Source organism: Apteryx rowi, unplaced genomic scaffold, assembly GCF_003343035.1.
Source record: "Apteryx rowi isolate R43461 unplaced genomic scaffold, aptRow1 scaffold_88, whole genome shotgun sequence".
In the NCBI taxonomy this organism is placed as follows: Eukaryota; Metazoa; Chordata; class Aves; order Apterygiformes; family Apterygidae; genus Apteryx; species Apteryx rowi.
This window is the reverse complement of record NW_020451182.1, coordinates 2,226,738-2,245,004: the sequence shown is the minus strand read 5'-3', so window position 1 is coordinate 2,245,004 and position 18,267 is coordinate 2,226,738. Positions and strand designations below refer to the sequence as shown.

The 18,267-nt window shown below is 34.9% G+C and overlaps 1 protein-coding gene across 14 annotated transcripts in view; it reads right to left on the bottom strand.

The window, feature by feature from the left end:
* Positions 1-18,267, bottom strand: part of RALGAPA1 (Ral GTPase activating protein catalytic alpha subunit 1) — a 136,014-nt gene that overhangs the window by 91,497 nt on the left and 26,250 nt on the right. For 12 of the 14 annotated variants that reach the window (XR_003257699.1, XR_003257700.1, XR_003257702.1 and 9 more), the window contains exons 11-16: positions 16,864-17,055; positions 15,693-15,830; positions 13,014-13,162; positions 11,600-11,729; positions 10,587-10,824; positions 8,055-8,216 (exon numbers count right to left, since the gene is read on the bottom strand). Coding sequence is in view for 10 of the 14 variants with exons in the window: in XM_026090838.1 (XP_025946623.1) it covers positions 8,055-8,216; positions 10,587-10,824; positions 11,600-11,729; positions 13,014-13,162; positions 15,693-15,830; positions 16,864-17,055 (1,009 nt within the window). In the remaining 4 variants the exon portion in view is untranslated. Of the gene's footprint in view, positions 1-3,333; positions 3,475-8,054; positions 8,217-10,586; positions 10,825-11,599; positions 11,730-13,013; positions 13,163-15,692; positions 15,831-16,863; positions 17,056-18,267 lie in introns of all 14 variants that reach the window. The other 2 variants (XM_026090848.1, XM_026090847.1) reach the window with 1 other exon arrangement.

The following is an 18,267-nucleotide window of genomic DNA, read 5'->3' as shown; positions in this document are numbered from 1 at the left end:
AATTACAGGATGGAGAACTCTAAATATACACACACCAAGCAGCTCCACACATTGAAACAAATTCAGCTAGATTTATTTCAATGTTGATCCAGTATTACTTTTAGCTGCTCAGTGACACGTATGCATGACTAGCACATACAACTATGCAAACATTTTCAAACAAACATATTGTGCTTGCACCATCAGAGATTTCTTTTTTGTAGAACAGAGGAAGAAATTAAAGAAATGAAAAATACATTAAGTTACTGAAATAGCAGCGCTGAAAATACAGACAATGTTTAAAAATCCAAAGGAACAATCTCCTTGGCAATCAGGGCTCTATCTTGCACAGTGGTATATATCAAATGGAGATGCCGTCAATTCCTAAAGAGTTTTCACTATCTACACTGCAATTGTGCCCCAGAAAGCTTTGTATATGACATGGTACATATGCTTAAAAGAAACACTGGCCTAGTTCCTAGTATGTTACAGGGAGGCGGTGTTACAGAGAGGAAGAGATTAAAATTAGTAATTTCTAGCCAATCTCACCTGATCACAACTCTCCTTAACCCAACTTTACCTCCCCTTCTGCTAGCAGGCAAAGAGAATAGTTTCTCAGCATCAGGTGGGAGACAGATATGCTAAAACAGGAACTCATACAGAGGCACATTCTGACAAGAGAGCATGAGGGCAAGTAGAAGATTCCCCTATAACCTCAGGACAGAATTATATTTTATCATGGAAAGTTAGTTCGGCAAGTGGAGAAAAAATAACATTTTTTGTTTCTCAACTTTGTTTTTGATTCATTTACATGAAAATACTCATTCTGAGAGTTTCCAGGATTCATGAATAATTATAGCCACATTGACATTACAGTTCTGATTTATTTGTATTTCAGTTCAAAGATTAGTTCACTGAAGTTTTACATTTATTAGGGAGTAAAGTTGTAAAGGCATAATATATATCTCCCCCTAACGTTAGTTTTTCCTCCAATTCTTTTAGTCCCAATGTATAGGAAACACCTCCCACTTGCAATTCATCAGTCTGCAATTGTGCACTCTGTCCACCCTTTCTCTTCCTTCTCCTTCACCTTTAAGTCTGTTGTCCATTGCTTCCAGGAACCTTACCTACATGTCACCAACAACACTTCTTTCCACAATGAGTCCTGTAGCTACATGGTCTTGTAGCAACAGAAAGTCCCCAACACTACCAGGAATTAAGTGTATTTTACTGGTTATCCTATAAAATTCAATCTTACACATTTACAAGATTGTAATAGGTTAAAAAAATGTTCTTAAACCACAAATTTCTACTTTCACTTTCTGGATCACATTTAAAAAGTTGCAACTATTCTGTACATGGAAATACAGCATAACTTAGACGCGACATGAGGGAGCTACAAACTTAAGAAAAGCATCCTGTAGGTAAAATACAGCCAACTGGATCTCAACTTTGAGCTTTTGCATTTTTGTTCATTTACTGACTGACCTTCAAACAGAAACATTATGACTCCATAAATAACAAACTCTTGTAGGGTATTCTGCCTTTCTCTTGAAAGTTAATAGACTCTACTGTACACGTGGTAAGAAGTTTTGGCACAAATGCTTTCTTTTGGGTAACATGGCAAGGTTGGCTGGTGTTCAATGACTCATTGTTTCAATAAGGAGTTTGTAAAAAGCTAAAAAGGAGCTGAATAGTACTTCAAAGAACTTGAATGAGATTTGGGCATCCTGTTCCTTTAGGATCATTTGAAATATCCTATTCTTCAAGTTGTGTTGGTCCTGAAAGCCATTTTGGATAACAGGGGTATTCATATAATGGCAAAATAAGAGGAAGGGTTGTCACAGCTAGCTAATTATCATCCATAACCTAAAGCATGTTGATGATAAAAACAGTTTGATTACTTCTCAAATTATATGCTGTACATCTGGGCACAGAAGGCTTTCAAAAAAATAATATAATCACTGTAAGGACAAAAGGTAAGGAAAATGACAAAGCTCCATGTTTAAAAACAAACAAAAAAAAGTGAGTAAGAGAGAGAGAGCACAAAAATGCAGAAAATCAAAAGAGCAAAGCACACTCTGATCCAGTGAATAGTTTTTCCTTCACTCCAACTGCCATCCCCCCATAAACATTATAACACTTGCTTTTCTTCATTAGAGCTTTTTAGTCTTCTGGTAATGTTCAAGATTCTTGGGCACATGATGAAGCTGTTTCAAAAAGAGACCATCTGTTTGAGAACAGACCTAGAACAGGCAGGGCTCTAGGACTTCTTCTGTGCTAGAATTGCAAAAGTCTGTAAACTTATTTCGCTTTTCAAAATATCACTGGTTGTGCTATTTTTATATTAGATTAATATCAACAGAAAGGATAATAGCAAAAAAGCCATGGGATTTGGGACATATCAGAAGAAAGAAGCAAGTCAGGACTTTTCAGAAACATGGATAATAAGCTTGACACTAAACACAACTTGTGTATAACCATATGCCTTATCTAAGACAGGATAATTAACTATTTGTGATTACATGATATGATAACAGCTCACTGTGAAAGCTAATTCCCTTCTGCAGGCGCTCCAAGATCTTCATTAAGCATTGAGTTTTTAAAACAATAGTAAGCCCAGGTAACGTTTAGTTCCTAATAGGCTGTCTGTGTGTCCAAAAAAAGCTACTGTCAAACTTCCAGCCAACCATCCTGCAGGGCCAAACATCATTTTATGGTAAACTACAACCCTGTGCAAAACATATTACTTAGGAAACCAAACCAAACTATAGCTCTTCAGAATTCAAACCTGTATATAATTTTTTACACATATATATATTAATGCAAAACAGGCATACTGTAAAACATATTATACACTACTACATTGCTTCTTTAAACACTCTTTTTTAATGATAGCTAAATTATATCTTTATCATGGTTGTCCACACAACATCTATGACAATGAATTCAAAAATTTATGTAGAAAGATTTTTTAATGGCAAGTCAAACTAAAATTATTTTCATCTTTTCCTCTCTTACTCATCACAAATAAAAGCTTTAGATTAGCTGTATTATACGGTCGACAGATGCTACACAACCACTTACTAACAAATTGAAAAAGCAAGAGATTTCTCTAATTTTTGCTTTTATGATAGCAAACATTGGCACAGCACTAACTTCTAACAGTTCCAGAATGAATTGCAAATAGAGCATGATATTTTATGTAACTCAAAATGTTCATTCTTAATCTCTTCCCCTCTCCCCCCCCCAAGTATTTTTACTTTGAAGAATTTACTGATTTAGCAGAATTTGAAAGCAGAAGATTTAAAAAAGTGATAAAGGGGGTGCAGAAATTAGCAGAGGTGGCACTACCTGAAAGCTCATCAGAAAGGGGAGTGAGAACAATATCAGGCAAGAAGGGTTTGGAAGTATGGATCAGAACAGGAGCACTTTTAGCACTGCGTATATAGGCCGATGGCAGAGCACATTCACCAATGGATCGGCTTCTCATGGCTTTAAAAAGGAAAAGAAAGAAGTGGGGAAGGAAAAAAGAAGAGTGACTATAATGAAAGGCTTGTGTCACAGAAAAAGCAGCAACAGAGAAAACAAAGATAAAAAGGAAGAAAATTTAAAAATTAAAACATTTCAGCACGGCAGATATTGGCAGAGCTGTAAGAAAGAAAAAAATCAGTGTACACATAAGACATTTTGGGTTTTTAATTTTTATGTAAAGCAGCAACAATGCCTTTATTATGACTATTATAAAGATTTTGCATTAAAAATCAAGAAAGTAATTAACATTCTTTTTTCCATTGCATCAGGGGTTGAAAAATCAAAGTTAAAAACCACTGCACAAGCACTCGGAACTTGAAATTTTGCAACTGAAAACACAACTTACACTATGTTTGTATTTTTCTAGTTTTCTTTGATACTCCTGAACGAGTATTTCTGAATTTTACACATACCCATAACCTTGAATTCAAGATTTTCCAAAAGAGATTGAAAAGCACTGAGAAAATAATGAATTTTGCCTGGAGAAATTTGCAGTACAACATGGTACAGTTTCACATGAAAATGAAGTGACTGAAGTGAAATGGTTTGTCAGCAAAAAGTGTTAAACTGACTGTTTGTTAGCCTTAGGTTCTGGATTTTAATAGATACTGGATAAATCTTGCTAAGCTAGTTCACCTTTTCATACCTCTTGCCAACAGTGCTTCCTACAGAAGGAAAACCTTACATAAGAATTTTGGCATCAGGATCAAGGTTATATTTGCAGCTTTTCCAATAGGTTTAAAGTGAATCCCTGCATATCATTTGTTTTCCTTTGTCAGAGTATCAACAAAAACAGATACTGCATTCCATTTCAAAGAACAGCTAAAGCTCTTCAAAAAGTAAAAAACATGGTTTCAAACACTTTTCTTTTTAAATTGTTGTGAATTTGATAATTATTTTAAAATGGTCACTGATAAACAACTTCTATGGAAATTTCAGCGCATTACATAAACATTGTCAGCACTATATTTAATCAGTCTTTGAAATCTGTTGTATATGTATTTTCAATACAACATGAAATATATACTTAGAATCTTAGTGCACCTGATCTGATGGGAATCAGAAGTACATGAATGGAAAGGAGTAAAAGTTGAGCACATCACACTTGTAAACCCAGTAAAAGAACTGTCCCTAACACAGCAACATGCAGAGAACTCGGGGAGCCAACATATGCAGAGCAGAAAACACATTTGACAAATGCAGCACAACTTAAGCAGAGCCTTAACATCAGTTAGAAAAAACAGCTGGGAAAGACAGATGTTTTAAGACTGAAGCTATTCTCTATTAAACTTAGTTCATACGAAAGAAATCAACTTAATTTTGCTGCCAAAACAGCAAGTATGTGCAAGGCTTTAATTTCTCTAAGAGATACAATATTAAAATACAGGATATAATGATAGATAGATGCATTACAGGCATCATTGTGCATCATAAAAATGCAGGCAAGAGAAAAAAATATCAGGCTACATACAAAATAAACCAAGCTTTTGAGACTGGATACTAAGTTGATAACAAGTCTTAAAATGAAGTGTCCCTTGTAATTTGGAATCCTTCCCACCTTATTACATTGATCCTAGCAAGGGAGGTAGAACAACCCATTTACAGTTAGGAAGGTGGAAATTTTAAAGCAATTTTTAAAGGAAAAATTGTAGCTTATTATTATCAAGAGGAAAATTAATTTTGAGTGCTGTGAAAGGAAAATGTGATGTCACATTGAAATAAGCAGTCAGGTAGAGGTAGACTTATTGCCAGAATGCAGAATAGATATTTTGACAGTTCAAAACCTGTGTTGCTTCTCCCTGCTCTGCCAGTACATTCAGTATAGAAAAATAAAAATAAAAACCATAATTTGCCTTGCTTACGGAATGTGTGAAGCTGCAAAGAGGAAGTAGAGGGAACAAAGGCAATAAAAACAGACTGCCACACTTGATGTTGTTTTTTAGTTTGACCTATTTCACCCTGATGTACTGTTTGGGGTTCAGTTATCTTAGAAGAAATCACCTTTCATCTTTCTTGTCTATAGACAAAAGCAGAACTATGAATTAGTAAATTCTGTCTGATATAATATCTTTATAGGACGAGAATCTGCTGCCTAAGCTACATATTCCATTTCTAGCCCAATATAAGATTTTTCAACCCATATGCATACCATATTTAAAGGCCCTTTTCCAAAAATTACTTTACATAAGTTTAGGCTAAAAATGTACACACTGCATATCAGAAAAGCTGTGATTTTTATTTGAGTAAAACACACACACAAACTTGGTGCGCAATAAATGTGTGCTGGCATGAGGATGGCTCAAAAATAGAGGTGCACAGACGTACACAAAATGTGTACAACAAAACACAGATGAAAAAGAAACCCCAGGTTTTTCTTACAATAATATATTCAACATGCATACACTCCATAGTCAGACTTCAGGAGTATATTACTGACAATTAAAGGAAACATACTGCATATCAAATACCACACAACACATCTGAGGTCTGACTCAATTCCAAACTTAGCTTGTGGAGTTAATGTTAAACTGAAGGGGAGGATCCGACCAGCAAAATGTTATATAGAAGATTTTACTTATTGTGACTGTAAACCAGTTTTTGTTATATGACCATGTTTTAACTGGCACAGAATAGGAAGCATGTGACCAGCTCTCTTAGCAGACCTGAGAGACAATAACAAGCAACTGTTTGTAGACAGTTAAGACACGTGTACATACGCTTCATTAACATCTTAAAAACTGAAGGGTTTGGGATTCTGCCTCTGGCAACTTCTTTTGGGCTTTTCACCTTTTAAAATCACTCTATTAATGCTGAGATGCTTGTCCACAGATGGTATTCTAAAATATGTATGGAGTTGAAATTTTAACTGGTTACAGTAATACAAACTTTGCTTATTAATATCAAATAGGTAACGTAATTGGAGGAAAGGAACAAAAACAAGGAAAAGTACAATGAAACTAAAATCAGATTGGTTTGCTGCTAACCAGGTCAACATACAGCTTGACGAGAAGAAATGTCAGTGATTTAAGGCTAAAGTCATATAAATAGCAATAGCAGCAAAACAAAGCCATTCATAAATTGACCAAAGAGCAGTACCTTCTGACAGAGTATCTGAATATACTTTGAGAAGAAGGAATTTTAACGTGACCTTTACCTTGTTAACACAATGAAGATTCAAAACAAAAAGATTGCAACAGTTAGCCACAGACTATCTACAGAGAAGCAGAAACTACATGTAAAATATCTTGTGATCCAGAAGAAAAACTGTTCAGTCAAACTAGAAGCTGTTAGCATAAGATACAGGAAAAGCAGTGTAGCATTTGAATGTATGAAAAAGTCAGACATTTTTGTAGTAGTGGCTTCATTTTCTCATGTGTCTGTACTGCTTCTAGCACAATCAAGTCTCCCACTCCCACAAAAGTCTTTAGATACTACTAGTAAACAAATTTTAAAAAAATGGAACAACAGCATTTTAAAGTATAATCAAACATAAATCTTGGCTAAATAACCTCTGTGACTGAAAAAAATCTAAATTAACTGCAAAGATTTTTGGAAAGGGAAAGAAAATGTTAATTTCTGAAAAGCTAACACAATACACTGAACAGCAAATACGCATTCCTGGTTTCTAAAACTGTGTCAGAATGTACCTGCTTCCAGGAAGCAAAAGTGAAGCAGCAACACACAATGACCGAAGCCAACACTATTACAGAGCTAGTGAAAAAGCAAGAGGTATTCCTTAGAAATTTGGTTGTTTTTTTTTTACATAAGAAAGTAAAATCACTGTAATTTTCCTTTGCTTAATGGATAGCACTGAGATCATCTGAAGAGACAGAGTAAGGAAATTTGCAGTCCAGTTCATGTTAAGATATTCTAAGCAAATGACACGAATGTTAATGAGTCTTCTTTTGAGGAATCCACCTAGAACAGTCTCGCATCACTCATTTCTAACATAGGAAAGAGTATCTGCAAATAATGAAGTTGAGAAATACATCACTTTAGAAATGGAGATCTGCACACATCAGTGCCCATCTTTCATTTAAGCAAGTTTCAGGATATAGTCAAAGACAGCACATTTTATGAATTATGCAGATATACATATTTCTCCCACTTTTCTTCGCATAATTGGAAAATACACTATAAATTTTGCACAAAATGTATGAAAATATGCATTTAAAAAGCTTTCTATTAGCTACCTATCCATACCACTGCTCAGACAAACTATTCCAGCTTTTTTCTCAGTCATACACATACAGCTGCCTTATTTTTCTAACACAGCTCAAGCGTGAGCATGTGATCAAACTCATTAAGAATTATTACAACAATTGCATTACTTTTATTTGTACTAACTCTCAAATTAGTAATCACAAGCTATTCAACTATCCTCAAAGCACATAAGACTGCACAATGTACACCCACATATCTAACTAATTATTGGAGAGAGTAAACTTTTGTGGAAAGCAGTTATCCATGCAGCTCCAAAACCCTTATGAATTCCTTCCCTTTTTCAAATGTCACTTGTATCATCTTTTATGGATACATACCAACTGTTTTCTGCCGTACTATGCTTCTTGCCTTTTCTGTTCCTGGAGAACCAGTGGTTGTAGCACTGCGCTGTCTCATTGGTGCCTGTCCAGGCTGATCACGACTCCAGCCTCTAGAAAAGGACTTATCAACAGACGATTTTTGGAATTCATACCCAACCCCTGCAAAAATAGAATTGAAAAGCTATTTCAAAGGATTAAGTGAATAGATATCACCAAATATTTGTAGTTATACTTTTTCAAATATGTTCTATCCAATTCTAAATCTATTATGTTATCAAAGCAAGCATGATTTTAAAAGCTAAGTAATACATTACTTAAATAATCTCTACAAAACCCACTTAGACAGCATTAACTGAGGGATACTCAAACTTGTTCAGAAGCATTGGTGTTTCTGAACGTTGGTGCTTAACCAATTGTGATTTTTTTTTTCTGACCAATCAAGAGCAAAAGACCAAGAAAACTGGGTTTACAAAAGATGTAGACTGATAAAAATACTGAAAATTTTCATCTCAATCTTTGTTGTTTCTATTAGACAAGACACACAAAATCATATGTTAAAGACCATTAATATTGGAGGGTGTTTTTTTTGCCAAAAATGTTGTGGCACTTCAGGAACATAAAATAAAGATGATAAAACATTTTAACATGAAATGTAAAAGAAAAAAAATGGGATGATGGGCTCAGAGAACAAGGCTTTTTAGAAATTCACAAAAATACTATTATACTAAGATAAAGAAAACAAAAAATTCAGAATTGACATTTATATCAAAGTAATTAAAGCTCACATGAGGAGCTATCAAAACCAACTGCATGTAAAAAAAATCCCAGTGAACTAAAAAATATTTGCAGTATATTTCCTTACCCACTTTGTACTGACTGATATAACCCAAATTTATACTTGATAAAGAATCGCAATGATTAAAAGGGCATCTTCTTGGAAAGTGAGCCCTAAAACAACATGTTCATTATTATCAGCAAATGAGCAGGGCTGAGGAAGTTCGGCATAATCTGTATGTGATTTGTTACTTCCAAAACCCATACTGGTTAACTATGCAACTCACATTTAATAATGGAAGACTTCACTGGAACTCTCTGAATGCTAGTTACTTATATAAACTCCTCTCACATGGCTCTGTATTGGTGATTTTGCTTTCATGAGAATATATAAATTTTTCAAAATGTTTTCTTAAAGCCTATATTCAAATAGGTATACACATTCTTATCCCAGCTTTGACTTTTTTTTTTTTTTTAAACACTCAGTCTTTTGGAAGAAAAATGAGAAAACTCTATAGTAGAAAAAAATAAAAAAGAAAAAGCATGCTCTGAAACAACCCCTCTGGGGCAACTAAAGAGAAAAGTATGTTTGGTCAGTCATCACATGGCAGAAGAACAAAATGAAAGGGTGAGTAATGTCTCTGCCCAAGATGAAGAATTTGGAAGCATGTGAAATATGCTTAGCAAAAACAGCTTACAGGAATGTCCCTAGGAGAGGGAAACAAACACCTACATTGATTATTTCTCACTGACAAACCCTAAGGTATTAGTAGGAAGTGCCTTTGCTCAGGTTTGAATGGAGAATCACATCAATCGAAACACAGAGAAATTAAGACGACGACTAAACACTGTATTTTTTTCCATATTTACTACTCATCTGATACATAACCCTGCTTTATAGTGTTAGATCTCAAAGCACTTTTTAAAGGAGAACAGTATCATTAACCATGATTTACAGATGGGGAAACAAAGAAGTGATTGGTCATTGTCCCATGCAGAAAATCAGTCTCTGACCTAGGAACAGAATCCAGGTTTTGTGAAACTCAGTCCAGCACTCTACACAGGAGGACAGACTTCCTGTCCCTTCACAATTCCAGAATTGTAACAATACAAGCAAACAGCACCCCTCTCTGTCCCCACATTATGTCCTATAGAATATTTCCTACACTGTATAGGAATCAGTTTAAAAACTGGTACCATTCATATGCATTATTAAAAATATCCCTTCTCTTAAACAGTCAGACAAATTCACCTTGACAAAATCAGTCTTCAGCAAGGCTTAGCAATGAATTAGTGCTCAAACAAAACTATGCATGCTTGATCTTTCATCAACATTCATGAGATTTCAGGATCAGTATTTCAATTATGTTTACAATACCCACCTGCTATCTAGTTAATTTTTACCAGATATGTAATCTTTGTTACTTTCAGGAAGTTAGGATTGGGACTCAACGATTTAATTGCTTTGTTAAAGGAGAAAGGCATAATCTACTATAGTGTACAATTTTAGTCTTAATTCTACAAATCTTTAAGGATTAAATTCTATATGTGCCTAACTATCTGCAGGACTAAATCTCTATGCCAGGAGTTTCTGGAGGTTCTAAAAGGCAATGTCATCCTAAAAAAGCTGGGTTTATTTCAGGTGACAGAGATGCCTAATTAGGTATACTAAAAAGGCTGGACCCGCTTCTGCTGTGTTCAGCATCTCATTTCCCCATCTCAAATTCAAATGATGTATATACAGTATTGTCTTACCTTTGCCTTTGTGTTTTTTCTGCTTCTGCTCACTTAATTTATCCAATGGCAGGTCACTGAGGTCCAGGCTATACAAGTTTCTAGCTAATACTTTTGTTAGTGTCTCCATTGTCAGTGACCACTCAGTGGCCAGCTCTTCCCAATATGTCAGTGATGACATTACAGACAGCAAGTCATCCCAAAGTTCTCGAGAGATGTACACATTGAGATTCGCTTTGATCCAAGCTACTATAAGAGTCTAAAAGAATAAAGTGACAAAAGTTGGCTTCCCATCTTAAGATGACAATATTCAAGTGTTACTGCTTAAAAAGAAGCTTCTAACCACCACAGAAATTTTGGTGTAGTCCTAACAATCCTTTCCTCACCAGTACACACTGACCTTTCGTGAATTATCAAGTGTTATGCAAACATGGGTTTCTGACTTAGATACAAGGACAAACTGGTTTGACTCGTAAGAAATCTTGTCATATCTTAAAAGTATTGCCAAACAGTTTTGTAACAGTGTTCTCAACTAGTTCTGATTGCATTTATATCTTTTTTTTTTCCCCTTATTAAAGAATCTGGAGACTTTACAAGTCCCATTTACAGAGAAGGCATTACAACAGCACTCTGCAACTATAAACTTTGAAGATATCTGCTGTTGCTCACTGCAAGGAGTAATGCATCAGCTGGTTAAGCCTGGATGACACAGAAGATTTGGTGCTGATTTGAGCTAACAAATTTTATTTTGCAAGGGATGCTGGCTAAAACTGTGCACATTGCCAGTTATCCCAGCTCAGCCAATGGGCAGTAGTTTTTTAATTTCATAGTACCCTGAAAACAGTTGTCAGCATGTCATTAAAAATAGTTCAGAAATTATCAGATGTAACCAGCTCTTTAACCCACAGCATTCACATTATCTGGGTAACATGATCAATAATTTGAGATGACAAACTAGTCAACAGCTTTTGCTGCATCTAGTCTCCTGGTCAAAATTAAAATGAATTAATTAAAGTGAATTTATGTTTCATTGCCTGGAAAAGAGGTCCTGCAAGTCTTCCTGCTAAAGTGGAGTTTTTCCTTCCTTGATACTGCAAGAAAGTTTGGGGTGGTATTTTCAGCACAGATTCTGTAACCCTGAGCAACACAAGTAGCATCTGTTCCCTGCAAAATAACATTAGATTTTGAGTTACCATTTTGTTATACAACTGTCTATCCCAACATACTTTTAAAGATAATAACTAAGCTTGATCCACCCAAGCACATTTCAAACAGGACATAGTGATTATAAACAGCCTAACTTGGTGGTTGTTGTAAAAAGAATTACTCCCATCCCTTTTCACACTTGAATGAGGAATCCCTGTTGCCCTGTACCAGGTCACTCAACTGTCTATCACTTTCAATGCCCTGAAATTTCAGGCAAAGCTTTACTCACAATTATATTTGCGATCTGAGCTTATACTTCTTTTTTGTATGAATTAGAGTTTTTGGCATTGTTACATTATTGTAAACATACTTCATCAGTTCTTTTATATGGCATAGAATCTTTGCCATCACAATCTAGAGACACTACTTTAAAGCGATGTGAAATTGGGGAGGAAATTGCTAATCTAGTGGAATCTGTTTCCTATTATTACTCCCAAATTTCCCAGTGGGTAGTCCCAAACTGACCATTTAGTTCCTAACAAGAAGAGACAAATTTCACATGACATGTAATGCCAGGTCTACTTAACCAGAGTTCAGGAGATACTAGTGAGAGACTGAACGCTAATCAAGTTAAAATGGAATAAATGAGCCATCTGAAATACCCTTGCTACTGCTTCCTTGCCATGGAGCATGGTGACAATATACTATCTCATTAGAGATGCAGCTCTTTAAAGGAGGTGGGAAATACAGATGTCTTTGAATGTGGGTCCCTTGGCCCTACTATGCACCTTAGACACGGGAAAGGAACAAACCAGTCAAACAGTACACTGACTCTTGTACAAAAATGTCTAAAGGCAGAGTTAATCAGATCAATAACAACCTACACCTCATTATAATAGTTATCCAGGCTTATGTGAAGATTTTTTGTCTCTTTTTTTTAAATAAGACTGTGAAGCTTCATATATGCTTCATATACTTGGTGCTTTGACGCATGAGCAAAATGGCCTGGAAAAAAGTCATCGGTTACTCCTTGACAGTAGTCAGTATACTCTAGCTTCTTTTTTCACTAAGGGCTAAGCTACCTCAAATTAGCTAGTGTTTGCTACTGGTTTTAACAGAGTGGCTAGCCTCTTTCACTGTGATAAATTGTTTGTGATGTTAAAACCCAGACATTTACCGATTTCTCTCTTAGAGAAACTAATTCACATAGTCGATGACATCCTATTGGGTTTACAACAAACTAAATTTTCTCATTTGTCTCTGTGAACTAATAATCTAAGACAAAAGCATTAGCATTTTTACCAAGTTTTCTTGTCCATTGTCACTTGCACTACCATGTGACGGTAGATATTAAGAATGCGTTTACACATATCAGTGTGCTCATCTAGAAGAGTTTTAATTTCATTTGCAGGTTCAAGGAAGAATATGTTTGAAGAGTTTATTATAAAAACCTGTAGGTAAAAAAGAATGAATGTTATGAGCTTGAAGCACTTTGATGTTTTCAGCAATTCAGTTGATAGTAACCAGGAAAGAGAAAATCTACGATTAACAGATACGGCTGCATATACACTCATTAGTATACATTTAAATATAAGCTAGCTTGTTTTGATGACAAAGCAACAATAATCTGATTAATTTCTTCAGTTTTTCTATAAAACAAATTTGTACACATTCCTCTTCTAGATAAATGGTACAGCAAATTACTCAAGACAGTTATTTAATATGAAGGATGAAATGTTCCAAGGAAGAAGTCCACTGCATGAAAGTTCTGCCTGTAAGTCCGCAACTAGTCCAGCTTAATATATGGTTACGCTATTTGAAATAATCATGGTACATAGTATATCTGGTCATGACAGTGACCGTATTAAGTTCTGGGAGTCTGAAGCATTCATGTCATCATGATCAGCAAGGTTTATTAAAAGTAGGGAATAGAGGATATCTTCTCCAAAGCAGTTGCCCTTTTACCTAGCAGTATGTTTAGAATAAGCATGCATTTTATAATAGCTGCATGTAATGCTTCAAATCAGGCATGATCTATCTTCTTGATTCTATGAACCATATACCAAAATCTTCATATAACTGAAATGTACCTGAAATATAACTCAAGTACCTCAGCAAGCTGATGAGAGAAGGAATCTCAGTATGGTTCAAAGAGAGAAAAAAGATTTCCAAAAAAAAAAATGAGGATGAGGTGAAATGTAGCAATATTGGCCCCAGAAACTCTTGCCTTTTTGATTCCTTTCACAGCTAAAGATTTGGAACATGTGATACACTCCCATCACAAAAGCTGAACAAGAGTTCTTGTAAGCTTATGGTAGCTCACAAGCCACAATATAGCCATCATATTCACTCTCTCATAGGTATTTTTATGTAACATATACAAGTGATTCTTCTACAGAGAAGGCAAGTAAGTGAATTTTCTTATGGTTATTGAAAGTTTCTGTAAGCTGCAGTAAATCTTTCAACAAATGTCACTTATCCATCCTCCTAGGATACAATGTACCACCAACCACCATAAACTAGAAAAGCTACTGGGATTAACTGTGCTGTCAAGTTTGAATGGTCACAAATCTGCTTCCTAGATATTTACATTAGCAGCCTGCCAAAGTGCATGATGGAGTTAAGGCAATTCAAGCCTGTTACACCTATATCCAAAAGGATATTGCTTTCATAATATACGCAGAAGAAATGAATGAAAAATCCAGTCACAGCAATTCTTAGTAACACTGCCTGTCCTTTGTTACCTGTGCAATAAAATTATACTCCAAATTCTTCCAACATTCTGTTTTTACAGTTGTTCTCAAAAGATAATGAATGGAGGATATATGTAAGAATACCAGGCTGCCAAAAAGCAGAATGCTTTTTTCAGTGCTATGCTTTATCAAATATCAATTTTTTGATCCTGTAGTCAATATGATGTTTGATATAAGGGAAACATTTTTCTGGGTAATCAAAGCCACATGTGACAAAAGTTATTCATTTCGCAGCTTGAAATCTTTTTCTACAAGATTTGACTTGCAGTCCACATAAACATGTGAGCGTACAGTCAAGTACAATGGTCTAACTTCGTTAGCTGGATACAAAATCAAAGAAGAATCACTAAGAACTACTATGACTATACTCTTCATTCATTTTTTTTATGTACAAAACATTCACTCTGCAGCGTATAGTTTCAGGTAGGCTAAGGGGAAGTTGGCGTGCCACAGTGAATATGTTCTGAAACAATTATTAGTTACTGGAAAAAATAGAAAACATTACTTTAAAAAGCTTTTTTCCCCAAAAAATGTTTAAAACAAGCTGGATCCGAGTCTGTCAGTAACAGAACTGTCAATGAGTTAAATAAATGAAAACTAAAAGGCCAGAATTCTAGTTAACTTTTATCAAACCTTTGCAACCTCCAACAATAGACTAATATTGACCAAATTATTGTATTTGAAATGCAGTCAAAATTCTCTGTGTTTGATACAATCTTAACAAAATGTAAAGTCAGCGCTATTAATTCAATTATATAAATAGGAAAATCAAATCTTATCATGTTTATCACAGTTCAGCATTTCCACATACTACATACACACTTTGTTCAATAAAAATAAAAAAATCATAGCAAGACAGCACTTCTAAACACATATAAGCAATTCTGTAATCTGGATTGTTTAGACAATTATTTTTCTGTAATATGATGTAGAGCACAATGCATGTCCTGATGCAATAATGAAACATTCTTTTACTGCGTTACCTGACAGTCAGGTATACATTATCCTACTTAAGGTCAGTAAACATATAGCAAACTGCTGTCATTATTCTAATGTTATCTATCATCATACTTACTAAATCTAAAAAAATTTATAAAATCTAGTGATGCTTTGGAGCAGGAGCATGGGATTCTCTTACAACAGTACTGTATTTTATTCCACTCATCATGTACTGATACAAAAAGCTATGCTGTGAGGATGAAAATTAGATATCAAATCTATTTCATACCTGCAATACTGACTGCACTCCAGCTCGTATATTTTGCTCTTCAGTATCAATTTCGAACATTTTATGAGAAGTATCTTGGTAACAGCCATTTCTTGCCCAGGTTGAATTTCGAACATGACTGGAGTTCATCCCTTTTTCCTGAAAAATATTTTTTTCTTAAAATCCCATAGATATTTTGACAGATACTTTGGTTTTATGTTATACATAAAGGAAAAACTGAGAGCATAAAATTTTACAGAATGTGGACAAAATAATTATGACTTTTCTTACCCTTTTTATACATAATTTTTACACAGTTGGAAGCTGTCATACTGTATAAACCACGTCTGGAAACTAGTTCATAAAACTATGTGAATTTTTAAATTGAACTAACCACATAAAAAGCTCCATACATAATGGAGCAAACTGGCAGCCCATTTTGCTCTGTTTAATCACCATTGTTTGATTCCCTTCAGCAGATGCTCTGACATCACATCAAACCACATATAATCTTTTGAGAAGGCCACCTGGGCTCAGTCAGCATCTACCAGCAATTCCAAAAGATGCACCAATATTTACCAATAAAAATGAAACTACAGAGTATAGCTATATTGAATGGAATTTAAAAATATACTTCAAACTTCAGTATCCTTCCCTGTTGTATACGGTTATTTGGAAAACTTAAGAGCTTTGTGTTTAGTCAGAAATAAGAGAGTTCACTGCTAATGTGAACACAGATGATCAACAGTACAAGAAAAGTGCATTAACACACCAGATATTATCATTAGAGATGGAGGTGCAGGGAGAGATTTTCAAAGAACAAAGAGGACAGCTAAGTGCCCAAATGTCACTGAAAGTCAACAAGATGTGAATCCTCTTCTTCATTTTTTGTTTTTCTGGAGACAATGTAAAGAGGAGTCTATGTTAGTTTGTGGTGCAACAAAAAGTTGGCACTGGCTGGAAAGTACTTTCATTATCCTATTCTCTTATTTAGTCACACCTGGAAACTATGAAAAGATCACAACTGTATTTTTATCTAAATGTTTCTTTCAAATCTCTCCTTCAAGCTTTATATTAATCAAAATGCTATATGGAATTTCAGGTCATGCATTACAGGGCTCCAGAATTAAAACAACCTTATTACGATGCTATTTTTAACAGTAAAATGTTATGACTTTTTTTTCCCTTTTACCTCTTCTCTTTCTTTTGCTTTCTCTGAAGAATTGTGGTCTACAGCATTTTCATCACAATCTATAGTTGTACACTGCATTATTTCTTCAGGTTCTTTCATAAATAAAGGCTTATCTTCTTGTTGAATCCATTCCTGATACACCTTTACCACTTTCCTCATGGCAGCTGCTTCACAAATTGGCAACAAAAATGCCTGGCAGTACAAACAAAACAAAACCAAACCAAACCCCAGTTAAAGTACTTGAAATCAAGTTGGAACTAAACTATATTGCCTCAAACTATAGCTAGAATTTAACAGTTATAAGTATAAAGTGAATTTATAAAGCTGAGAAGCATCAAGATAAAGTTCAAACTTCCTTAAGGAAGGGTCTATAATAGTCAGGTTCTATGGGTTAAGAGAAAAAACTACAGCCACTGTAGGTAAGGTCCTAACCTTAAAAAGTAAATTAATCCTGAACCTAAATGTTTGCTTGCTTTCTTCACCTGTAATCCAAATGCGTGTGGACGGGTGATGAAAAAAATGTTTTAACAAAAAAACTTGTCAAGAAGGTACCTTCTCTGAAAATTTCACTGCCAAAGAGACAGATATGAGAGTCCATACAGGTGGATCCACTTGATACCTAGACTGCTGAAATTAAGGCCCAAACACTCATGAAAAGTATGCAAAGAAAATGTCTGACACAAACTCAAATGACACACATTACTAGTAGCCATATCACATTTTTATCTAAATGAGATTTTACGAAACAGTAGCCATAAAACAAACGACTCCCTGAAAAAACTTTGTCAGGGCTACTGTTTCAAAAAAATCCATGCATTTGAGAAGTCAGATGGCTAATTGCTGCCCTCTTCAGGAAGTTTTATGTATCTGCTGTGTTAGTAAAAAGAGATCAGATGCTTTTAACGTTAGTCAGGTATTAACTGATTATAAATATACTTAACAAAGACCACAATGTCCCTATTGTTTTAAAAGAAGTTGATAAGCTACACTAACACACAGCTTGATGGAATCCATGGTGTGAATGTTGAAAGCTCAATGCCCATGAATGCAAGGAGTAACCACTTGAAACTAATGGTATGTTCTTTCTCTGGAAACAGACATTTCATACAAATATATTACTACCTCTAAGAAAAATTCTGCAGCTTATAGAATTCAACTGACAAGTTTATCAGTCACACACCAATAATCAACCAGTCTAACAGTCTTCTGAAACCCCAAGTAATTTTTTTGTCCCCAGAGTCCAAAATGCATAAAGTTTTTCCTGTAAAGGCAATCTTTCTACTATTCAGCACAAATGAAATTTCATCCTGACTGGAATAACTTAGGTCTAATGTTTTAGAAACATTAAAAACACGTGGTATACTAGAAATGAATTTTCACTGACAACTTCTTGACAAACCACCA